The sequence below is a fragment of the Mchenga conophoros genome, linkage group LG1, assembly GCF_057382185.1.
Source record: "Mchenga conophoros isolate Kocher_MC1m ecotype Shallow Benthic linkage group LG1, M_conophoros_male_GT1.1, whole genome shotgun sequence".
Lineage (NCBI taxonomy): Eukaryota > Metazoa > Chordata > Actinopteri > Cichliformes > Cichlidae > Mchenga > Mchenga conophoros.
The window spans coordinates 12,986,264-13,004,655 of NC_140526.1; the positions used below are offsets into that span (position 1 = coordinate 12,986,264).

General features: G+C 40.6%; 1 protein-coding gene across 1 annotated transcript in view; it reads right to left on the reverse strand.

Annotated features, from left to right (window-relative positions):
* Positions 1-18,122, reverse strand: part of sema4bb (sema domain, immunoglobulin domain (Ig), transmembrane domain (TM) and short cytoplasmic domain, (semaphorin) 4Bb) — a 53,791-nt gene extending 35,669 nt beyond the window's left edge. The window contains exons 1-2 of the mRNA XM_085264176.1: positions 17,932-18,122; positions 4,093-4,532 (exon numbers count right to left, since the gene is read on the reverse strand). Coding sequence (XP_085120302.1) covers positions 4,093-4,213 — 121 coding nt within the window. The 5' untranslated portion in view covers positions 4,214-4,532; positions 17,932-18,122. The remainder of the gene's footprint in view (positions 1-4,092; positions 4,533-17,931) is intronic.
* Between the last annotated feature and the right edge of the window lie 270 nt (positions 18,123-18,392).

The window sequence follows — 18,392 nt, forward strand, 5'->3', positions numbered from 1 at the left end:
TGATATACCTGCTGCTTGGTCTGTCGCTTTTCGTCAGACTCGGGAACCACAGCACTGTTTTTTTTCCCTAACCATTTCCCTCGTTGCCGGGTCTTAAAAATGGCAGATTTGATTTTTGTGAACAAGATGCTCTCATGACTCATTGAGTGACTCCACTGACCAGTCAAATGGTGGCATGCAGTCTTACGACATCACATTTTAATACCTGTCCAGTTGAGTAGGTACTATTGTAGCACCTTGTACCGGCTACTATCACCTATTGGAAAACCTTGAAAACCTTGGCGAGTCGAGTCGATCCGAATGGGTACTAATGGAAAAGGGGCTACTGTCAGTTGAAGCAGTTCTCCATCTGCTGAAGGTTTTGGATATGCTACCCTTCTCATCTGCAATCTATAATGGTCAACTTGAGAGTATGTTGGACAGTGGGCCTAGCTGGTTAGTGATAACTTTCCAAAAATAAAAGTGAGGAGTTTGTCCAGTACTGAAGAGACTGTGTCAGTGGATTGTGGGGGAACAAAAGAAAAAAAAAAAAAAAGACAGAGATTGCAAAATAGAATTTAGTTGGGTGGCTCGCCCAAGTAAGTGTATGACAAACACTGTAGTTAACGTACTCAAGTCTGAACTCGAATGTCTCCTTGATTAAAGTGAAAAGAAAAGAAAATTAAAGAACAAAAAGAATCCATCTCTTCAGTGCACCTCTTCAGAAAGTACTGTCTGAGAAGCTTCTGATAACTAACAGGGATACATGCTGTATGCCTAACCATTGCTTACAGCTCCAAGTCCCATGATCTTTTGTGCTGCTCTGCCTCTGCTCAAGAACCATAATGAAAAACAGACAAGCTCTCCCTTTGCAGCAACCACAAAAACCCCTACTCACTACACATGAGAGATTAGCTTGCTCATTAGGAGAGAAGGAAGGATGAGGAGAGAGGGAAGGAGGACAAAAAGGAAGAGGGATGCTTTTCAAGGAGGAGGGCAAGGGTGCTCTCTCCAGAAAACAGGCCGGGTCCCCTTTTCTTACAGACCATGCCAATCAGAAACGGCTATTTAAAGAGGTGACCTGCTTTACATGTTTTGCAGCAGTGGTGGAGGTCAAACAAAAGTTAGTTTATATATGAAGCATGCTAGTGTTTGTGCAAAGCTGTTGTCTCATTAAAGAGCTTATAATCAGTGCCAGTGACTTTTAAATAAGACTTTCTAAACGAAATTGTCGGTTGAAAAACAGTTTTCTCACACTACTACTTATGCTCTCCAGCTGACAACCTCAATCACTCATCGTTCATGTCAAAATACATGAATTTAAGATGATGAATGCCGCGTGGAGTGAGGCAAAGTAGGGGGGTAGAAAGAAACATCAGTGGTTTGCAAAACACTCACTTGCTGGGAACCAGCCTTGGGCCAATTTAGTCTATTCAGCTCTTAGAGAAATAAGCTAAATGGCTCAAGGATGTGAAAGGTTGTTCTTGGGTATGAGAGATGCTAATTTGAGGTGGTGCATGTGAATCACAGGATGACAGCTCACTAAAGTGGCTAAAGAGGAGGGAAACAAACCTTCTGGGGGGAGGGGCTTCAAATACAGGCAGGTGTGCTTAAAGGAGCCAATATACCTCTAAACCTTTATGAACTTATGCTGTGGTTAATGTTTGACTAAACTATTTGCCTGGATGAGAACAGACAGATGAACGAATGAAGCGAGAAGCTTATTTTAAGGAGCATCTTGTTGGCCATGTAAACCCGCACATTTCAACAGCTCTAATTCAGGATGTTGAAATGTGTTTAGTGGGACTTTCCTGAGAGGAGGGGGGAGAAAAAAAAAATAAAAAAATCTGTCAATTTCCCCTGTGAGCCACATCCAAACAGCTACCTCATTTGTCACAAGCTTCCATAATGCATCAATCAATTCCCAAAAAGCTGTCGGCAGAGCAAATACAGGAAAACAGCGGCATGTGTTTAAATTATGGAAGCTTAATCCACAGTTGTTATAATAGGACGTGTGGCAGTGTGTGCAGAGTAATTACATACGATGATGAAGTCGGGTGCAAAAAGGTCTCCCATTCAATCAGTGGATTTTGCCAGGAGACACATTAAGTTTATATTTGTATCATAAATTGTTTCACTCAGTCGCACATCAGCAAAAGGTCAATTAGAAGCAAAAAGCACAGAGCAACCAAGTGCCTTTGAAGGTATGATGCCAGACTGTATGTGCTACAGAGCAGCTACTGGGCCCCAAATTGTTGCACTTCATTTGCTCTGCACTCTGCAGAGTCACGTGTTATGCATATTTTCCCCCAGTCTTTCTGTCAAGGCCCAAGAGGGGAAAAAAAAGAAAACAAAACACAAGAGAGACAGTAAATTTTGTGTGAAGTGACATCTAATATGAAAAAACCCCCTCAGGGAACAAAACTTGTAATTTCATGTATCTATGCAGAGATGTTTGTAGTGCGGTTGTCCTTAAGTTGGCATATGTGTTTCTGGGCTGGGCCTGTAGTCACTTGTGGTTTCGTACATGTATCTATGCACACACTGCTCCACAGCCTCTTTCCCTGCAGACTTGTTGCAGCTGTGTATGTTGTTTTTGCTCATCACTGATATTTATTATGTTACACTGTGAAAAACTGGCCCTGCCCCCTTTATTTACTACCGCTATGTTGGTTACATATTCAACACATAATGTTTTCAGTAGAAACAGCTGTGCATTCTCAACTTAATACTCAATATTTTTGTCTCCTTAAGTTCAGAAGAAAGATGAAAGGAGGTTTCTCATTTCTAGGTGGTGGCTTATCATTTGCTGAAATTACAACTAATGGGGCAGATTTCTGGCACTCACTGGCTGGTTCCCAATGAGTGCCAGTTCTGTGTGAAAATGGCTTGTTGATGCCATAGGTCAAAGAAGAAAGGCCTGATTCCAGCTGACAGGAAGGCCACAGTAACTCAAGCAATGGCTTTTTACAACCAAAACATGCAGTAGAGCATCGTTGAATACATTGAACCTTGAAGCAGCAGAAGCCAACACAGGGTGCCACTTCTGTCAGCTAAGAACAGGAAACTAAGGCTATAATTCACATGCGCTCACCAACATCAGAAAAACATCACCTCATCCGATGAGTCTCGATTTCTGTTGCAACATTCGGATGGTAGGGTCAAAAATTGGTATTAAAAAAAACAAAAAAAACAAAAACAAGCATGAATCTGTCCCAACTCGTATCAGTGGTTCAGGTTGTTGGTAGTTGTGTAATAGTGTGGAGGACTTTATCCTGGCACACTTTGGGCCCCTTAGTAACAAATGATGATTGTTTAAAACATTGTTGCTGTCCATATCAATCCCTTTGCAACAACAGTGTCTCATCTTCTGATATCCTGTTGAAAGCAGCTAAGACACCCTGTCATAAAATTACTCAATATCCTATTTACAAGAGAGACTGTTTCAGACAAACATATTAACAAATACAAATAATAAACGATATCTCACACACGCACATGCACACGCACACAGAAGCAACACTCACCTGTTCTTTCAGAGGTGCAATTAGAAAAAAGCTGAAGTAAACTAAAATTGAGAAGCTGTACCAAGCCCCCAGAATAAGATAAATCAGGGTTAATTTGAACTGAATCATGCATAGCTACCCTACTGAAGTACAAGCATAAAAATATAGAGCTGAAAATGAGGATAATAAAACCTCAGTAATGAAGTAGGAGCAAGTAAAAAAGAAAAAAAAAAAAGAAGCACTGCTCTGAGTTCACAGTGCTGAAACGAGTCCTCTATTTAATTCTGTTCATGTTTTATTTGCTTGATCTGCAAACCGAGACAAGCAATATTATATTTATACTTTATTGTTGTGGCATTTGCATTTCATTTTTCCACTTTAAGCATTCTAAGAAAAAGGCTTTTAAGACAGGGTCATTTGCATGTAATATTAAAAATTTCTCTTTACATTTGGTTGTTGTAGTTTTCTTTATGAAAGGATGTAAAAAAAGGAAACCATTACGGTGATATGCACAGACCTGTAGATTTTGGAGAAATAATGCCAAAACTCACTCACAGCCACAATGTTAAGCCACAACTGGTCATCAGTGAAAACAAATTACACTTACTGTATGGGAAACTGATTCGAGGTATGACATCTTCCTCAGTGGCGATCACTGACTGGAGAAAGCTAGCCAATAGCAGTGCAGCAGCAGGAAGACAGTGGACAGTCCCAGTTAATGTCCACATGGTTGCCTGCTTGTCTAAGATGAACACGGATGTACAAGGTTTGTTTTAAGATTCCTTGGAACACATTAAACTCCTATTGATGCCACAGAGGGTTATTTTCTCACTCCCATCTTCCTGCAAGTCAGAGGGGGGTGGATCGTGTCCTTGATTCGAGTCTTGTATTCCCAGTGGTCTTTACATACAGTTTGTAGCCTCTTAGTCTAGAGAAGGGGAATCCTTTCTGGATTAAAGGCTGCTGGATTTCATCTTCTCATAGTGCTCTGCGGTTGATCAGTGCTAAGCTCCAACCAGACTCCACTTAGTTAAAGTCATCTTGGATCTGTGGAAAGGAGAGAGAGAAGTTTTTTCTTTATGTGCGTTCCAACAACAGTTTAAAAAAAAAAGAAAAAAAAAAGATGAAACACAAGCTGGAATAACAGATCCTTATCCAGCTTCTGACGCTATAACCATAAACTACAAACGCAAAAGGACTAATACATTCAAGCAGCGGCTCATTCTAGACTCTAGAATTAAAATCCACAGCATCCTCTAGAATCTAGAGGATGCTGTGGATTTTAATTCAAACAGCTGTTATTTGAGAGGAGTGTTCATTAGTTTTGCCAGCAACAACGGCATCACCCAAAGATGACCTTCCACATCCATCTGCCCCTCAGCTTTCAATAGTGAACAAACAACCTTTTGTTTTAGTTATTTTCCCACCACAAAGAAAACTCAGCAAAACAGATCATTCAGCGCTCTAACCAGCTAAAATGAAAATACTCATCATCTGGTAGCTTGAAGGGTTTCACAAACTTAAGCCTAAGTGAATATCCAATTTGCTGTTTGAAAGACGAAACGCCTACTACATTTTTTTTAATCTCTGTATTTAATTATGCTGTCAACAAATCGGTGAGAGATCCCCCTAGAAGATAATACGGGAGTCTGGCTCCAATTTTGTGGCTATGTGGGGAAATAAAAGAACAGTGACTCCCAAGACAACCCGGTAATTTGTCACAAGAAGGTGCAATGAACAGCTTTTATTTGCTTTGTGTGAGTATACAGATCAGAAGCATGTTATGTAAATCTATACTGGTATTTTTGTGTTTAGTGGGCTGTCAGTTTTATTGAAAAGCACTTAAAGTAAGCACCAGCCCATTTGTTTCAACCCTCTGAGTTTTTTGAAACAACATCAACAGCTATCAAACCTGTCATAATTTATTTTTGCTTGTTTGAGGAAAACACAAATTGTTGACACGAGCCCAAACCTTCAAATATGAAGATGCATTACGTTTTCTTTGAGGTCACGTTTATTGCAACTAGGTGTTGACACATTTCTGCCTTTGCTAGCCAGTGACAGAAACAGTGGTCTATTACAGTCATGGTCTATTTTTATTAATTACTGCCTGCTGGTTCAAAGAGGTTATGATGAATCGGAGCTGTAGCCACGAGAAAAAAAGCCCCTCTTTTCCTGTGAAATAAAATTGTATATGAGCAAGGTAGAAATTAAGTAAATGACCAGTGCAATACTTTAAAGCAGGAAATGAGCAGCTTTACAATAGCTGCGTCAGACAAAACTAACACTTAACCATCCGAAGCCACCTGTCCAGAATGTGGACGCCAACCTGCGTAGAAGAAAGGATATTTGTGATTAGCACCTTCATGTTGGTCTCCAACAAAACCTGAGGAAGATGGCTTTTAAGCTCTCTCTCAGTTTACTATCTAGTTGACACTTTGCTTGTTTACCATTTGAAACTGAACACAGGTGGCACCTTTTTATGAGTTTTTTCACTGATAACAAAGCATTTCTTTCACCAAAAGCAATGTCATGAGAGAACAGATACTGAATCAAAAAGAGCTGTGAAAAAAACAAAAAACAAAACTAAGAGCCTAGACTGTTTTTGTAAGCCTGGAGAAGTATTAAAGAGGTATTAAATTATAAAGCACATTCAGTGACTCCTGTTTGGTTTAACTTGTTAAATCAAAATAACCAGTTTTGTACGCAGTATACTGCAATTTCAAATTAACACAAAAATAGAAGCGCTATGGCCGAAACAAATGATCTTTTCTAAAAATTTTGACCCAGTGATGATGCGAGTTGAAAGTCCAGGGGATCACCAAAGGTATTACAACCCTGTCTGAGGTGGGGTATGCACGCTTAGTGCTCTGCGGTTTCAATCTTGGTCCAAGTGATGGCCTTACTGACTCCTTACAGCAATACCACATGCCTGTTGTGCACCCAAAACAGCTGTAGATCATATATTTGCCAGTGTTTTCAGACCTAAACCAGAGTGCAAACTATTACTTGATTCTTATGAATTCACCAATATCCTGACCGGAGTACAGATGCCTCCGTTCAGTGAGCTCAGTAAAGCCCTCGTGTTTGATATAACTCCCTACTCCTTATTGCCCGGCAGTGCTAGATGCCTCCCTGAAGAACCCACAGAGGTGGTTAGGTTTAGAAAGTAAACACTGCAGAGCACATGGCGTCTCTCGCATCATTGAAGGAACTCCCTGAAGACCTCATGCAAATATTTATGACAGCCAATAAATACAGCAGACCAAGATGAGCGTGGGACAATAAGTAGCTCCTGGGCATCTGCGGAGGTAGGGCCCAGCTGGAAAGTACCATTTTAAACTTTTGAGCAGCCTGAATAATACTTTTTAACATACTCTGCTACCTGCCCAGTCTGAAGAGTGGGGAGCTGACTTGAATACATCTGTATCTCAGTGTCACACCCTGGTCTCCCCTCCCCGGGGTCTGCAGCATCCAACTAATAGGTCTGTGTCACTCTTCACTTCACTGCCAGGCCTGCTGTGGTTCTTGCTGCTCCACTGAAGCTAGCTGAGTCACTGTGGGCTGAAACATCCACCCACGGTACTCTAACATTTCCTTTTGCCTCCGGTGGTCCCTCTCATGCCTGCTGGGACAACAAGCTTGGCTGCCCAGCATCTCTTGCACACCTCAAGCCTCCATGTTCCCAGGGCACATCCTTATGTAACTGCAAGTGTTTTAAATTTTAATGAAAAGAGAGGCGTGCTGTTAGAAGTGTTTCCTGCCACTCGGCTTAAAAGCTTCCTAATTCATCAAACTCTTTAGGGCAGTAATGCATGAAGAAATATCTCAACACACTTAAATTGACCTTTTACCACCTCAAAAATGTAGCTGATGCCCACCAAAAATTTCACCAAAATTTCAGTCATGAGTAATTTGGTTCCAATTTAATTGGTTCAGAAAACATTTTACACAATCGTGTTTGCTTAATTACAGCAAAAACATTCAGACCTATCACATGCACACCTAGTCGTGACTTCTACCAAAGAATTAAGCCAAAAAACTAAAACAAAAACACATTTACTTACAGTTTACTCATCTGCCTCCTTACAGAAATATTGGCCTCAAAAAAAAGAGAAAAAAGTTTGTTTTGTCTTTTTTGACAAAACTATGCCAATAGCAAGAGGCCCATGCACCCGAATAGGAAACAAGGTATCTGGGGAATCCAAGACACATGATGACTCATAAATGTTCATATAACTGGGCCCGGTGCCTGAGGAGCACTAGATGGACACTTTGCAGGCCTCAGGCAGATCTGTTCAGCCTTAACAAGGGCACGAAGGCCAAGTAAACTGATGTAATACTGCATTCATCCTCTTTTCTTTCAGATTTTAAAAAGACCCCATCATACGTAAATGCATTTTAGTCAAAGTACTCATGCAGTGTCCTAATCCAATCTCAAAAGCAATGCAACAAGGGTCTGAAGGAAAAAAGTACTAAATATTAATAAGCATTAAATCATATTTGACAGCAAGTGCTCGACCAAAGAAAGTGATCTAATTAGAGGTAACAATTATAGGATTTATAGAATTAGAATTCTATTCAACCAGAGCTGCTACAGTAAAAGTGAGCAACTATACTCAATGCCACTGGACCCATCTGCTCATGCAGGCGAGGGTCTGCTGCTCCTTGTATCTGTGAAGGGTGAATCTGGTGCCATATTGCTTAAAGCTACAGATTCATTAACCTTCTGAACCTCCCTCGAGGCTCCCTATTAATTCCTGCATCTGTTCATATGGCAAAAGGATGTGAAAGACACATTGGGCGATACACTCCGTCAGGTCATGTCGAGTTCATTGGAAAGGTAGCAGCATGAATGCTAACCATTTGGCTAGCTTTTGATTAAAAGACTGGGCTTTGTGCTAGGCTACGAATTCTCAATAACTCTTCTCTGCAAAGTGACTTGTCTCACATTTGGTCTTTGGCACAAAATGAGGCACTTATGGAGATAATCAGCAGCCAGGCAGGACCTTGTGATGAGAGCAGTATGACTGAGTTTGACATGAGGGTAGATTAGGCTGCGGTCCAATCCATTAACAGTATCATGAGCACATCTAAGTGAAAGGGAACTAGAAAAGCATTTTTAATTGCACAAGTTGCCATCAAATCTTATCTGTGTCCGTCAGGCCAGATTTAAGGGTGACTTTGGGGAACTGTATCCAAAATGATGTAATGACTTCTTCCAGTAACAAAAAAGGACAGCAATGTTTAAATCAAATAAATGTTAACGTTAATGTTTAATGTGGCCTCTTGGGTTTAAATTACTATTTACAAAAGATTTGTGGAGCTATCATCTTCGGCAAAGAAGGCCTCAGTAGGCGACTGACAAGGCAGAGACTCCTTACTATGTCTGTCATCATAACTCAGACTAGCAGCCTGCTTTCTTGGGTGCGCAATGCATAATTATTGCAAAAATCAAGATCGCTGAGGGAGGTACATTTTTTTCCCCACCCAAATCAATGGCATGGACTCCAAATCATTTTTTTCAACCCACCTTGCTAGACATACCGGCAATATTTACTTTGTTTTTAAAGAACACGTCATCAGATAAATAGTTAATAGGTTAAACTAACTTTAACCTTTCTGAATCTTAATGAATCAGGGGTAAAAGGTGAACTACTTTTCAAATATCCGTGAGGTAAAACATTGCATGCTGTACTTTGCAGGAACATTAGGTGAAACGTTAACGCTTACTCTGTCCACCAGGGAATGGGACTGTGGGTAGTAGAAGGAAAACTTTCAGGTGAGCAGACTTCTCCCACACCAAGAAGGGAGTGCGCTAAATAAATCACGACTGGGTTAAAAATAAACCATAAGCACCCCGTGCAGCAGTTGAGACAGCACCAATTGTTTGCTAAGCTGGCAGAGCACATAGTGAATTCATCATCACAGTGACTCTGTGAGTTTACATGACGGTTAAGCATGAGTCAGCATGTCTGGATGAGGGAGCTCAGCGATAAAGATGTCAGACAACAGAGATGTGTAGACAACTGCGATGATGTCATTAATTGCAAACTCGCATGTAGATATCACTCTTAAGCTACAATTACTTTTTATTAAAAACAAAAAGAAAAAAGAGAGACAAGCGTATTATCCTACGCAAATTCAACCCATCTCAAAAAGGGTTCTGATCATCACCATGCTGATAACATACTCAAACGAGGTGGACTTTTAAAAACAGGAAGTCCACACTCAAATTTGGCTAAAATCTTGAGTGCCTCTACAGTAGTGCTAAATTGGCTTCTTTCTTTCCTAGCTACTTCTATCAGCGAAATCTTCAGGATATCCTCTCTCAGAAGCCTTTGAGTGGTTTATATATGGACAACCTCCTCATAACTCAACAATGCAGGCTTTGAGAAAAAAAAAAAAAAAAAAAAAAAAAAAAAAACAAAGAAAAAAAACATTTTTCCATCAAAATATTTTTGTCTTTGCTTCTTGAAAGGAACTTCCTCTAGATCAGGGAATTGAAAGTGGACTGAAAGTAAATATTCTCAAAAGCATAAAGTAATAAAATATAAATACAAAAGTGCATCAATGAAGGCCATCAATAAGCAGGCTTCCTCTCTGCTTTCACTTATTTATTCAACAGAAGATAAAAGAGAAAAAGAAAAACATGAACACAAAATGTTCTACTGCCTCTCCAATATCATTTCTACCCTGCAGGTAATGTGAATTTTTTTCTTGGCTCTGAAACCAAATGGAGACCTCGGTGTCTGCACACAGAAGAGATTTTAACCTGGAATGAAATGAAAACCTTTATGCATGCTCCAACGTTTTGGTCTTTAATATGGAGCAGCTGTGAACTGGGAATCCTGGTGCCTAAAGGCAAACTTCCTCTGAAAGAGCCAAATTTGTACAAACGGTTCAAAAATCAGATATGACTGCTTATCAGGACCTGTTCATTTACTATAACTTTTTCCATTTTCTTTATGCAAATATCCACAAATGGTCGACATCCATCTCGAAAAATTGCTTCACAGATTTCAGACCAAGCAGTTTGATACAAACACAAAGTTTGAAAAAGCAAAGAAGAGGGAAATCTAAGAAGCAATACTGACTTGTGAGCTGTAATCCACTACCTGTGCCCTGTACTGGGAATCATCAGACACTAATGTGGAACTCTCTGAGAACTGAAACTCAATTAAGTACTCAATTACTTATTCATATGTGTGATCCCAGACTGATACAAGGAAGATGACTTTTCCCTGCATGAGTTATTAATTATTCACAGAATCATCTTTGTGTTGATGACTGGCTGTAATGCATCCTGCTGTGGTATCTCCCTTCTGGATTCAGATACAAAAGGATTTTTAATGACTTTCAAATGATAAAATTACTGGAAAAACTAAGCAAATTAGGCATTCGCTGTGAAGAAAATTTGCCTGTGACCAAACAGCAAGTCCTGGTCTTCAGTTCATAACCCAGTCACTTTCAATAAACCCCCAAATACTCACTCACTCATGGTTCAAACTGCCACTGCATAGAAATGAATTTAGATCAAAGCTCCTTTTCAGCGTAGCAGACACAAAGCGGACTTACTGAAAGCGCAACATACTACTTCTCCGATAAATCCAAATGTCCACAATTTTTTAATCTGCTTTGACAATTAACACACAGAGGCAATGAGTTCAGCAAAATCCTACCCATAATAAATTATAAATGACAGCATTAATAAGACTAGTAAGCATTTATGACAGACATCTCTTGTTCGAGGTAAAGAGTAGTACCAATGTATCAATGACCAATGACAGTTTATGACCAAGAAGGCATGTATAGATCGCCGGTTATTTGTAAAAGAATCTAACCAGGAACAACTTTAAAACCATCGAGTCTTGATATTCATGTCATGTTAACCATTTAAACATTGTTGCAACAGTCCCCGATCGTATCCGCCTCCCCCACTGTGCTCCACCCCGCATACAAAGGAAATGCTTGGAGGCATTTACCTGGCTTCCTTGCTAGATACCAATCTGATCTAGTTTCAGCAGGATGGCTCAACATAAGTGTTGTCCATGAAGGTCTCCCCCGACTACCAATCTCATGGCATAAGAAACCACAGAAAACCTGCAAGAGGCTCCAGGTCAGCATCCAGGCACTTAAAAGATCTTTTGGTGTGTTTTTCATCTTTAGTTTTGCTCCACGCTCTGCACAGCTTCAACCTACCTAAGAGCATTTCAGATGTGAAGCACCTGGTCTACCAATAGCAAACACAAAACAAAACTTTTTTTTAAAGCGATGCAGAGCAGAAACCTGCTTTTTTGGATGCATCTGGTGAAACTGCAAGCTTTGTCTTTAGTGTATGTAAAGAACTCCAGAAGTCAAGCGACGCAACCATGCCTGATGTATTCCCCACAGTAAAATGTCCCTAAACAGGTTGTTTTAAAGTAGTAACAGCTACCAGAGAACTGAAGCAGTGTTCCAGTGTAACATGATTGGTTGGTGTTCGTTTGAATCTTATACATGCACTCAGCAGTTCATCCAGTTCTATGTGCCACACCTCCTTCTCATATGTTAATCAGGTACCAGGCTGAGTACTGAATGTGCCTTAATTGGCTTTGCATGACCTTAAGCTACCAGCGAGATGTGTGCTAACTACAGTACGTGCTCCGTTTCCATGATCCCATCACGTCTGTGCGTCAGAGTCAAAGGCATTCATTGAAATGCAGGAACCCAGTGATTTTACATCCCTGAGTGGCATCTATGAGGCTACTTACTGGAATTGTCTTTCTGTGACATTTATTCCAACATGCTACAGCCACAAAGTGTTGAAATTACACCATGATGTGACAACGCTTCAAGTCTGATCCAAAGCTAGAATTGGCTCTGAGGAATATTCAAACCCCCTTTTTACATTAGTCTACATACTGCTCAGCTTTGCCATGCAGGAAGTGGCAATTATCATTTCAAACGAGTGAGTGAAGCAGAACTGGCAGAGGAGATAAGTGCTTAAAGGAGAGTAAGGGTCACCTTATTCCCTCTGATACAGACTTGCCCTTCCCTGAAATTATTCAAGCTTGACGGGGAACGGTGGGAGATCAGTTCTTGAAAAACTTGCAAAGCGTCAATAATGAGCCGTGCGTCAGTCAGAGCGCAGTGTGATAGGAGGCATAATTTCTCTCTCTTGACACAGTCCCAATACAGAAACTACAGAAAAATTTGGAGACATGGAGCTCTTATGATGATAAAAATTTAATAGCAATTTTCCCCCTTCAGTCCACTAAACTACAAAGTGTTTACTGTGTGCTTCTGTGTTGAAAAGCTCACCACACTTTACCCTAATGACCCATTTAGACTAATATGGTGTGCTGATTAATCAGGAAATCCTCACGATTACAGACTAACAGTGTGGCCTGGAAGACTGAACCACAAAAACAGAGAAAGAATTTTACGTTCCTACTTGCTTGGGGCTCTTGACTGCTTAGTTGACAGAACCAAGTTTAATGATTGTCCGAAAACATTAGCAGTGAGGGGAAAAATCCTTTCAATTGTTTTCCAGTGCCTGTGGCCTCCCTCTGATTTTGCAGCCCAGATATGTGAGGCACACTGGTGCTGTGAAAGTTACCCATGGCCACGACGGACCACAGCATCTTATTCATCTGCTGGGTCGATGACGATGTCAGGCAAGACTGTGAACAAACTCTGTGGTGTCACAAAGGAGAGTTGAAAGTTTAGAGTCATGCAATTGCACAACAGAGGCCTTTCTGAGGTCTGGACCATGCTGTATTAGCATCACAGTTCATCTGCTAATTACACCATCAAATCCAAAGGATTGGCTATCCATACTGGGCTATTCATCTCATGACTTACACGTCAAAGTGGTGGTGGGGGAGTGCGGTGCACGATTAATCCCCGTAGTTAAACCGATGTGAGGACTCATTTCCTTACATGATTTGACAAGCAGAGCAATAGGATTTAAAAGCATATCAGATGACTATATTCTGTTTCAGGCTCCACTTCACCTCGTCAGACCCAAACTCACTTCAGCGTGCTCAGGTAAGAACTTCGATGACCGTGACCAAAAGGCTTGACCACAAAACTGTTCTCATTACTCATTCCAAGCGGAAACATGACACAGTTTGTCCGAGTCATTTGTCAGGTTGGCCGCTTCAAGGCAGTTGGCTGTTGACTCTCAGCAAACATCTGGACTTCAAAAAGAACAACCGAAGCAGTACTGCTTTGTTTACCGTCAGGCGTGAGCTCTGTCTTTGTCTTTGCCAGCAGTTGTAGCCAATAAAGGAAGTAAAAGGTCAACAGTTCTGTCCCTCTGGGCAACGGTCCTACTGATAATAGTGGAGACTTGGAACAAATAAGGGAATGATATCATAATGCATTTGGAGTTCAATAATCATTTATAGGGAAATAATTGGAAACGATCTAAAAGACTGCTAACAAAATGGCAAAATCAATTCTTAATTAAAGAGTGTACAAAAATTGCTTGGCTGGGGAGTGAAGGCCTGGGAAAAAAATAAATAAAATCCTGACATCATTAATATTTTCTTTAGCCTCAATTTAGTCATTGGACTTACTGCAACAACCTCCCTCTGCCTTTCACAAGGCTACTACTAGAATAATAATGATCATTATAACGCCATTTAATACCACTCAAAACAAAATTAAAACTCCTGAATATCTTAATTTAACAACAGCAAAGCCCTGTACATCACATTAAGATAACGTTTATAATCATAAAAGAACTAGTAGGCCAATTTGTTTAACTTTTCACTTAAAGTGAATTTATTGAGCACCATCTGCCAAATTCTGCCCATTATGGTACAAAAAGCATGTCAGATTTTCTTTCTGTTTGGAAACATTAATCTGAGAAATACTGCACATATTTTAAATCCAGCACTGTTTACATTAGTTGATGTTTCTTTATGCTCCTCCATGTTTACTGCCTTTGCTGCACTGCTGTATGTGTTTGTGTGTAACCACCACCTGTTGAAACAAGAGGCCTGTACACAACAGAAGGATCTTCTGTTATCCTGATAACTTCATGGTTAACCTTGGCTTTCTGTTCCACGAAGGGGGTCCATTTCCTACTGGAGTATATCGATATAGCAAGCAGTAAGCATGTGTCGTTGCTGGGTTTCAAAAATGGCGGTTTTAACTTTTGTGAACAAGACGCTCTCATGACTCATGGAATGATGCTACTGACCAGTCAATCGGTGGCATGCAGACCGAAGACGCCACATTTTAGTACCTGTTTGGATCACTTGGAACACCGGGGGAGCAGGTACTGAAAAAAAGTATTTGGTATCAGGTGCTATGACCTCATGGAAAACCCTGAAAACCATGGCAAACCGTGCCAGTTTCCTGTGAGGGGGAAAAAAAAGAAGCAAGAATCCAAACACGGGAAATAAAACAAAAACAGCTTATACAAAGAAAAACAAAACAAAATGGTACAATTCCCCTCCTCCTATTGTGCCACTTTACACCTACCAATACCGGTCATAAAGGTCCTCACATAAAGGAGTTTTCTTCCTTATTGAGTGCACAGCACTTTTTCATTATTTAGGAAAAGGCGAGGTTTAAATAACCTAATAATATGGGTCTCTGGTAATTTACTATATAAATAAATACTGGATCTCAGCATTCCAGGCACATCGTAAGTCTGTTTTCCATTACAAAGTCACTGTTTATATTTTTCTCCACACTTCTTTCAAAATAAGAGAAGAAAAATGCAGAAGACGTTCATTTGTCTCTGGAGGAGAGCTCCACGTTACATAACATGTTTCCATTCAAAGACAGCTACCTTAGTTAAACCCTCGTGGAAGTCAGAGAGCACTTCTGATGAACTTGTCAGACAGATGCAGCCAAGTGGTATAAACCGTCCTTCAAAATAAACCTGAGTAGCTCGACATGTATTATCCAACATGTTTTTGCAATTCTGCCCCCAAACAGAGTTCAACAGGGGTCTGCAACTGCTCAGTTTTATAACAGAAGCGTGAGCACAAACTTGGATTACATCTACAGAATTATCAAAGACTTGCTACGGAAATGTTACAGGACTATATCGACCTCAAGAGGCTTCATTCGCACTGTCTGCTATGTTTGATCTTCAAGATAAACAGTGGAAAAACACCAAATATAATAAATGCCATGAGACTTAAGCAAGTACCTGAAGCATTTGTCAGTAGTGGTACAAATCTCTTTAATTCTCCAGCTCCATGTGATAGATGAACAGGCATGACAGCAGTCTGACTTGAATTAGTGAAATGCAGATAGAACACATGTTTTTACCATCAAAACCAGATTTGTTTATGAAAGCAATGCCAGAGTATAAAGCAGCAATAAATGAAGAAAATCCAATTTGCTGAAAAATTTCTGGCTCATCAGAAAAAGCCTCAGAAGTGTCACCTGCATTCATAGTCTTCTTTTGACCCAACATTGAATACCCCTGCAGGGCCTGGCCAGCCTTTCTACACGACCTGCAGGTCACACTGAATATGAATGGCCTTGCAAATGGCAGGCGAAGCTATGCAAGGACACAGCGATAAAGTCAGCAAAAAGGTCTAGAGCCAAGTTTTAGTGAATGCAAATGTGAACCATTAAAAAGAAATGTGAACTTATCACCAATGTGCAAAAGCACAGTGTGACTTTTCACAGTTTGTGTAGCATTAACACTGAAAGAATTCTCACAAATTCCTCAAAGGGAGGTGCTGTTACTGCCAAATGTTTACGTGGCAAAACATCAGCAAAGCAAACCATGCACATTAAACAAATTTATGTTTAGGACAGAGAAACTCTTTTCTGTCTTCTGCACAAACTTAACTGGGCTGATGAAAAGGCAGCAATGGCTGGCTTAACGTCTGCCCTGTCGCTGGGTGCGATCTGGCTTCGGCCCAGCAAAATGACTGTGTTCCCACATCTGGGGCCTCTCAACACGCAAGTTCCCATCAGTTTGCCCTGAACAAATCGAATCCCTCTAGTCATGATATGGAACATCACTAACCTTCTGAGGGTTAAAAGCAACAGAGTGTCTCCTCTCCTGGGTCTCCACTTGCCCTCCCACTCGTTTACCACAACCTCTCCACATGCTGACCATTCCTCTGAAGTTGTTATAGTGGGTGGAGTGCTGGGTGGAGAGTGTGTGTGTGTGTTTTGATTGTTTAAACGTGTGGGTGGGGGTCTGCTTATGCATGAGTGTCTATGCGTTTCAGAGTAAGACACAGAGGATAAGATGGGAAGCACACATTATGATGCTGCTGCATGTGCTCCTAGAGGGAACGTTTCTTCAGTTTGTTTACAGTATAAACGCTAGAGCCCATCAGTGTTAGCTCTTGATACAATATCACACAGAGACGAAGAACAGCACAGCCCTGAAGGGAAAACTGCTCCACTGGTCATTTACAGTCTTACTCTGGTAAATCATATCAGTAATATCTAAACTCTGAAAGTCGTTTGCTCTCACATGCATCATAACCACCAGATCTGATCCAGCAGTTCAGGATAAATTTAAAAAAAAAAAAAAAAAAAAAAACGCCTTTTCTAAGAAATCCCTACCAAAAACAGAGGAAATGGGATGCTTTATCTGCGGTCAAACGGTGTCTGGTTCATAGAAATGCAAAGTGATACAGGAGGTATGTCAACACAGTCTCCAACATGCCAAAGGAGATAAGAGGAGGTGGCTATTTGGAAGAGAATAACAGGAAAGGTGTCATTAAGCAAGTGTAAAACCGGACAGAATCTACTCCAAAACGACTCCACGTGGTATTTACAGAAATGAGTGACTGATCGAGACTTAGAAGCAACACTTTTCGCCCGATGTTTGGTGAAAACAAAGCAGAATCAGGTCATCAGAACGGTTTCTGGTTCGTTGTTTTATTGGGTTAAATGGAAATAGCAGCTGTTTACCCACATGTGCGACAGAAAACACAAGAGGCCAAGTCCAGCGGCTCTCTCCACACCTACATACAACATACTTCTTTTACAACAATCCGAAAAACCCCTTTCTAAAGCTGCAATGCAAAGAATTCTTTTTTTTTAAAATCAAAAGTAATTAATATTTGGAGCATTCTCTTTAGGAATGAACAGGGAAAATGTGCAGGGCATGAATCAGCACCGTGATGAGCAACAAAAAATGTAAACTCCAAGTAGAAAAACATGCAAACTAATTTTTAAAGCGACAGAAATAATAATAACAATAATAATTAAAATGCAACAGTAACCTACACCATTACATTAAAAATCCCAGTTGCCTTTAAGGACCCCATCTTACAATAAACTACTTAAACTAAACAATTAAAATTCACACTTGTGTCCCGGACCACAAATGTCCGCAAAGATTTTTTTCCTCTAATAAAACATTAAAAAACTGTTACCCCCTGCCTCTCATTTCTTTTCCTTAAAGGTGTTTAAAGTGGAGACAGGCAACAAAAAGTACGAGGAAGGCACAAAAAGACCTTACCATCCACGAGCTGCAGTGTAAAGACCTCGGTTACAGCTGAAATCTTCACGGTCACCGGAACAACTGTCGAAAAATGGATCGATGTATCTTCTAAATCCGCAGTAAAGTGCGCTTTAACGCGTAGGTTATTGAGTCCATTAACTCGTCCGTGAGGCGAAGTCCATCCTCAGTGCGTGTGAAGACGAGCCTCCTCTACTACAAACTAAAGGCTGGTCGCTTTCATGCATCCAAACTTTAGCTCCTCCCACAGCACACGCACACTGCCTGCAACCATTGAGTGCTCAGCAGGAGTCTGCAGCACACATGTGCGATCACCTCCGGTGAAACAAAGGGAGAAAGATGTCAGAGGCGTTACAGCCGCCCCCGCGATCATGTAGTTTACAATTACTACGGGAAAAAATTAATATTTACGTGTAATGCAACAAAATCTTACTATAAAGAGCTGGATTATTCGTTGCCAA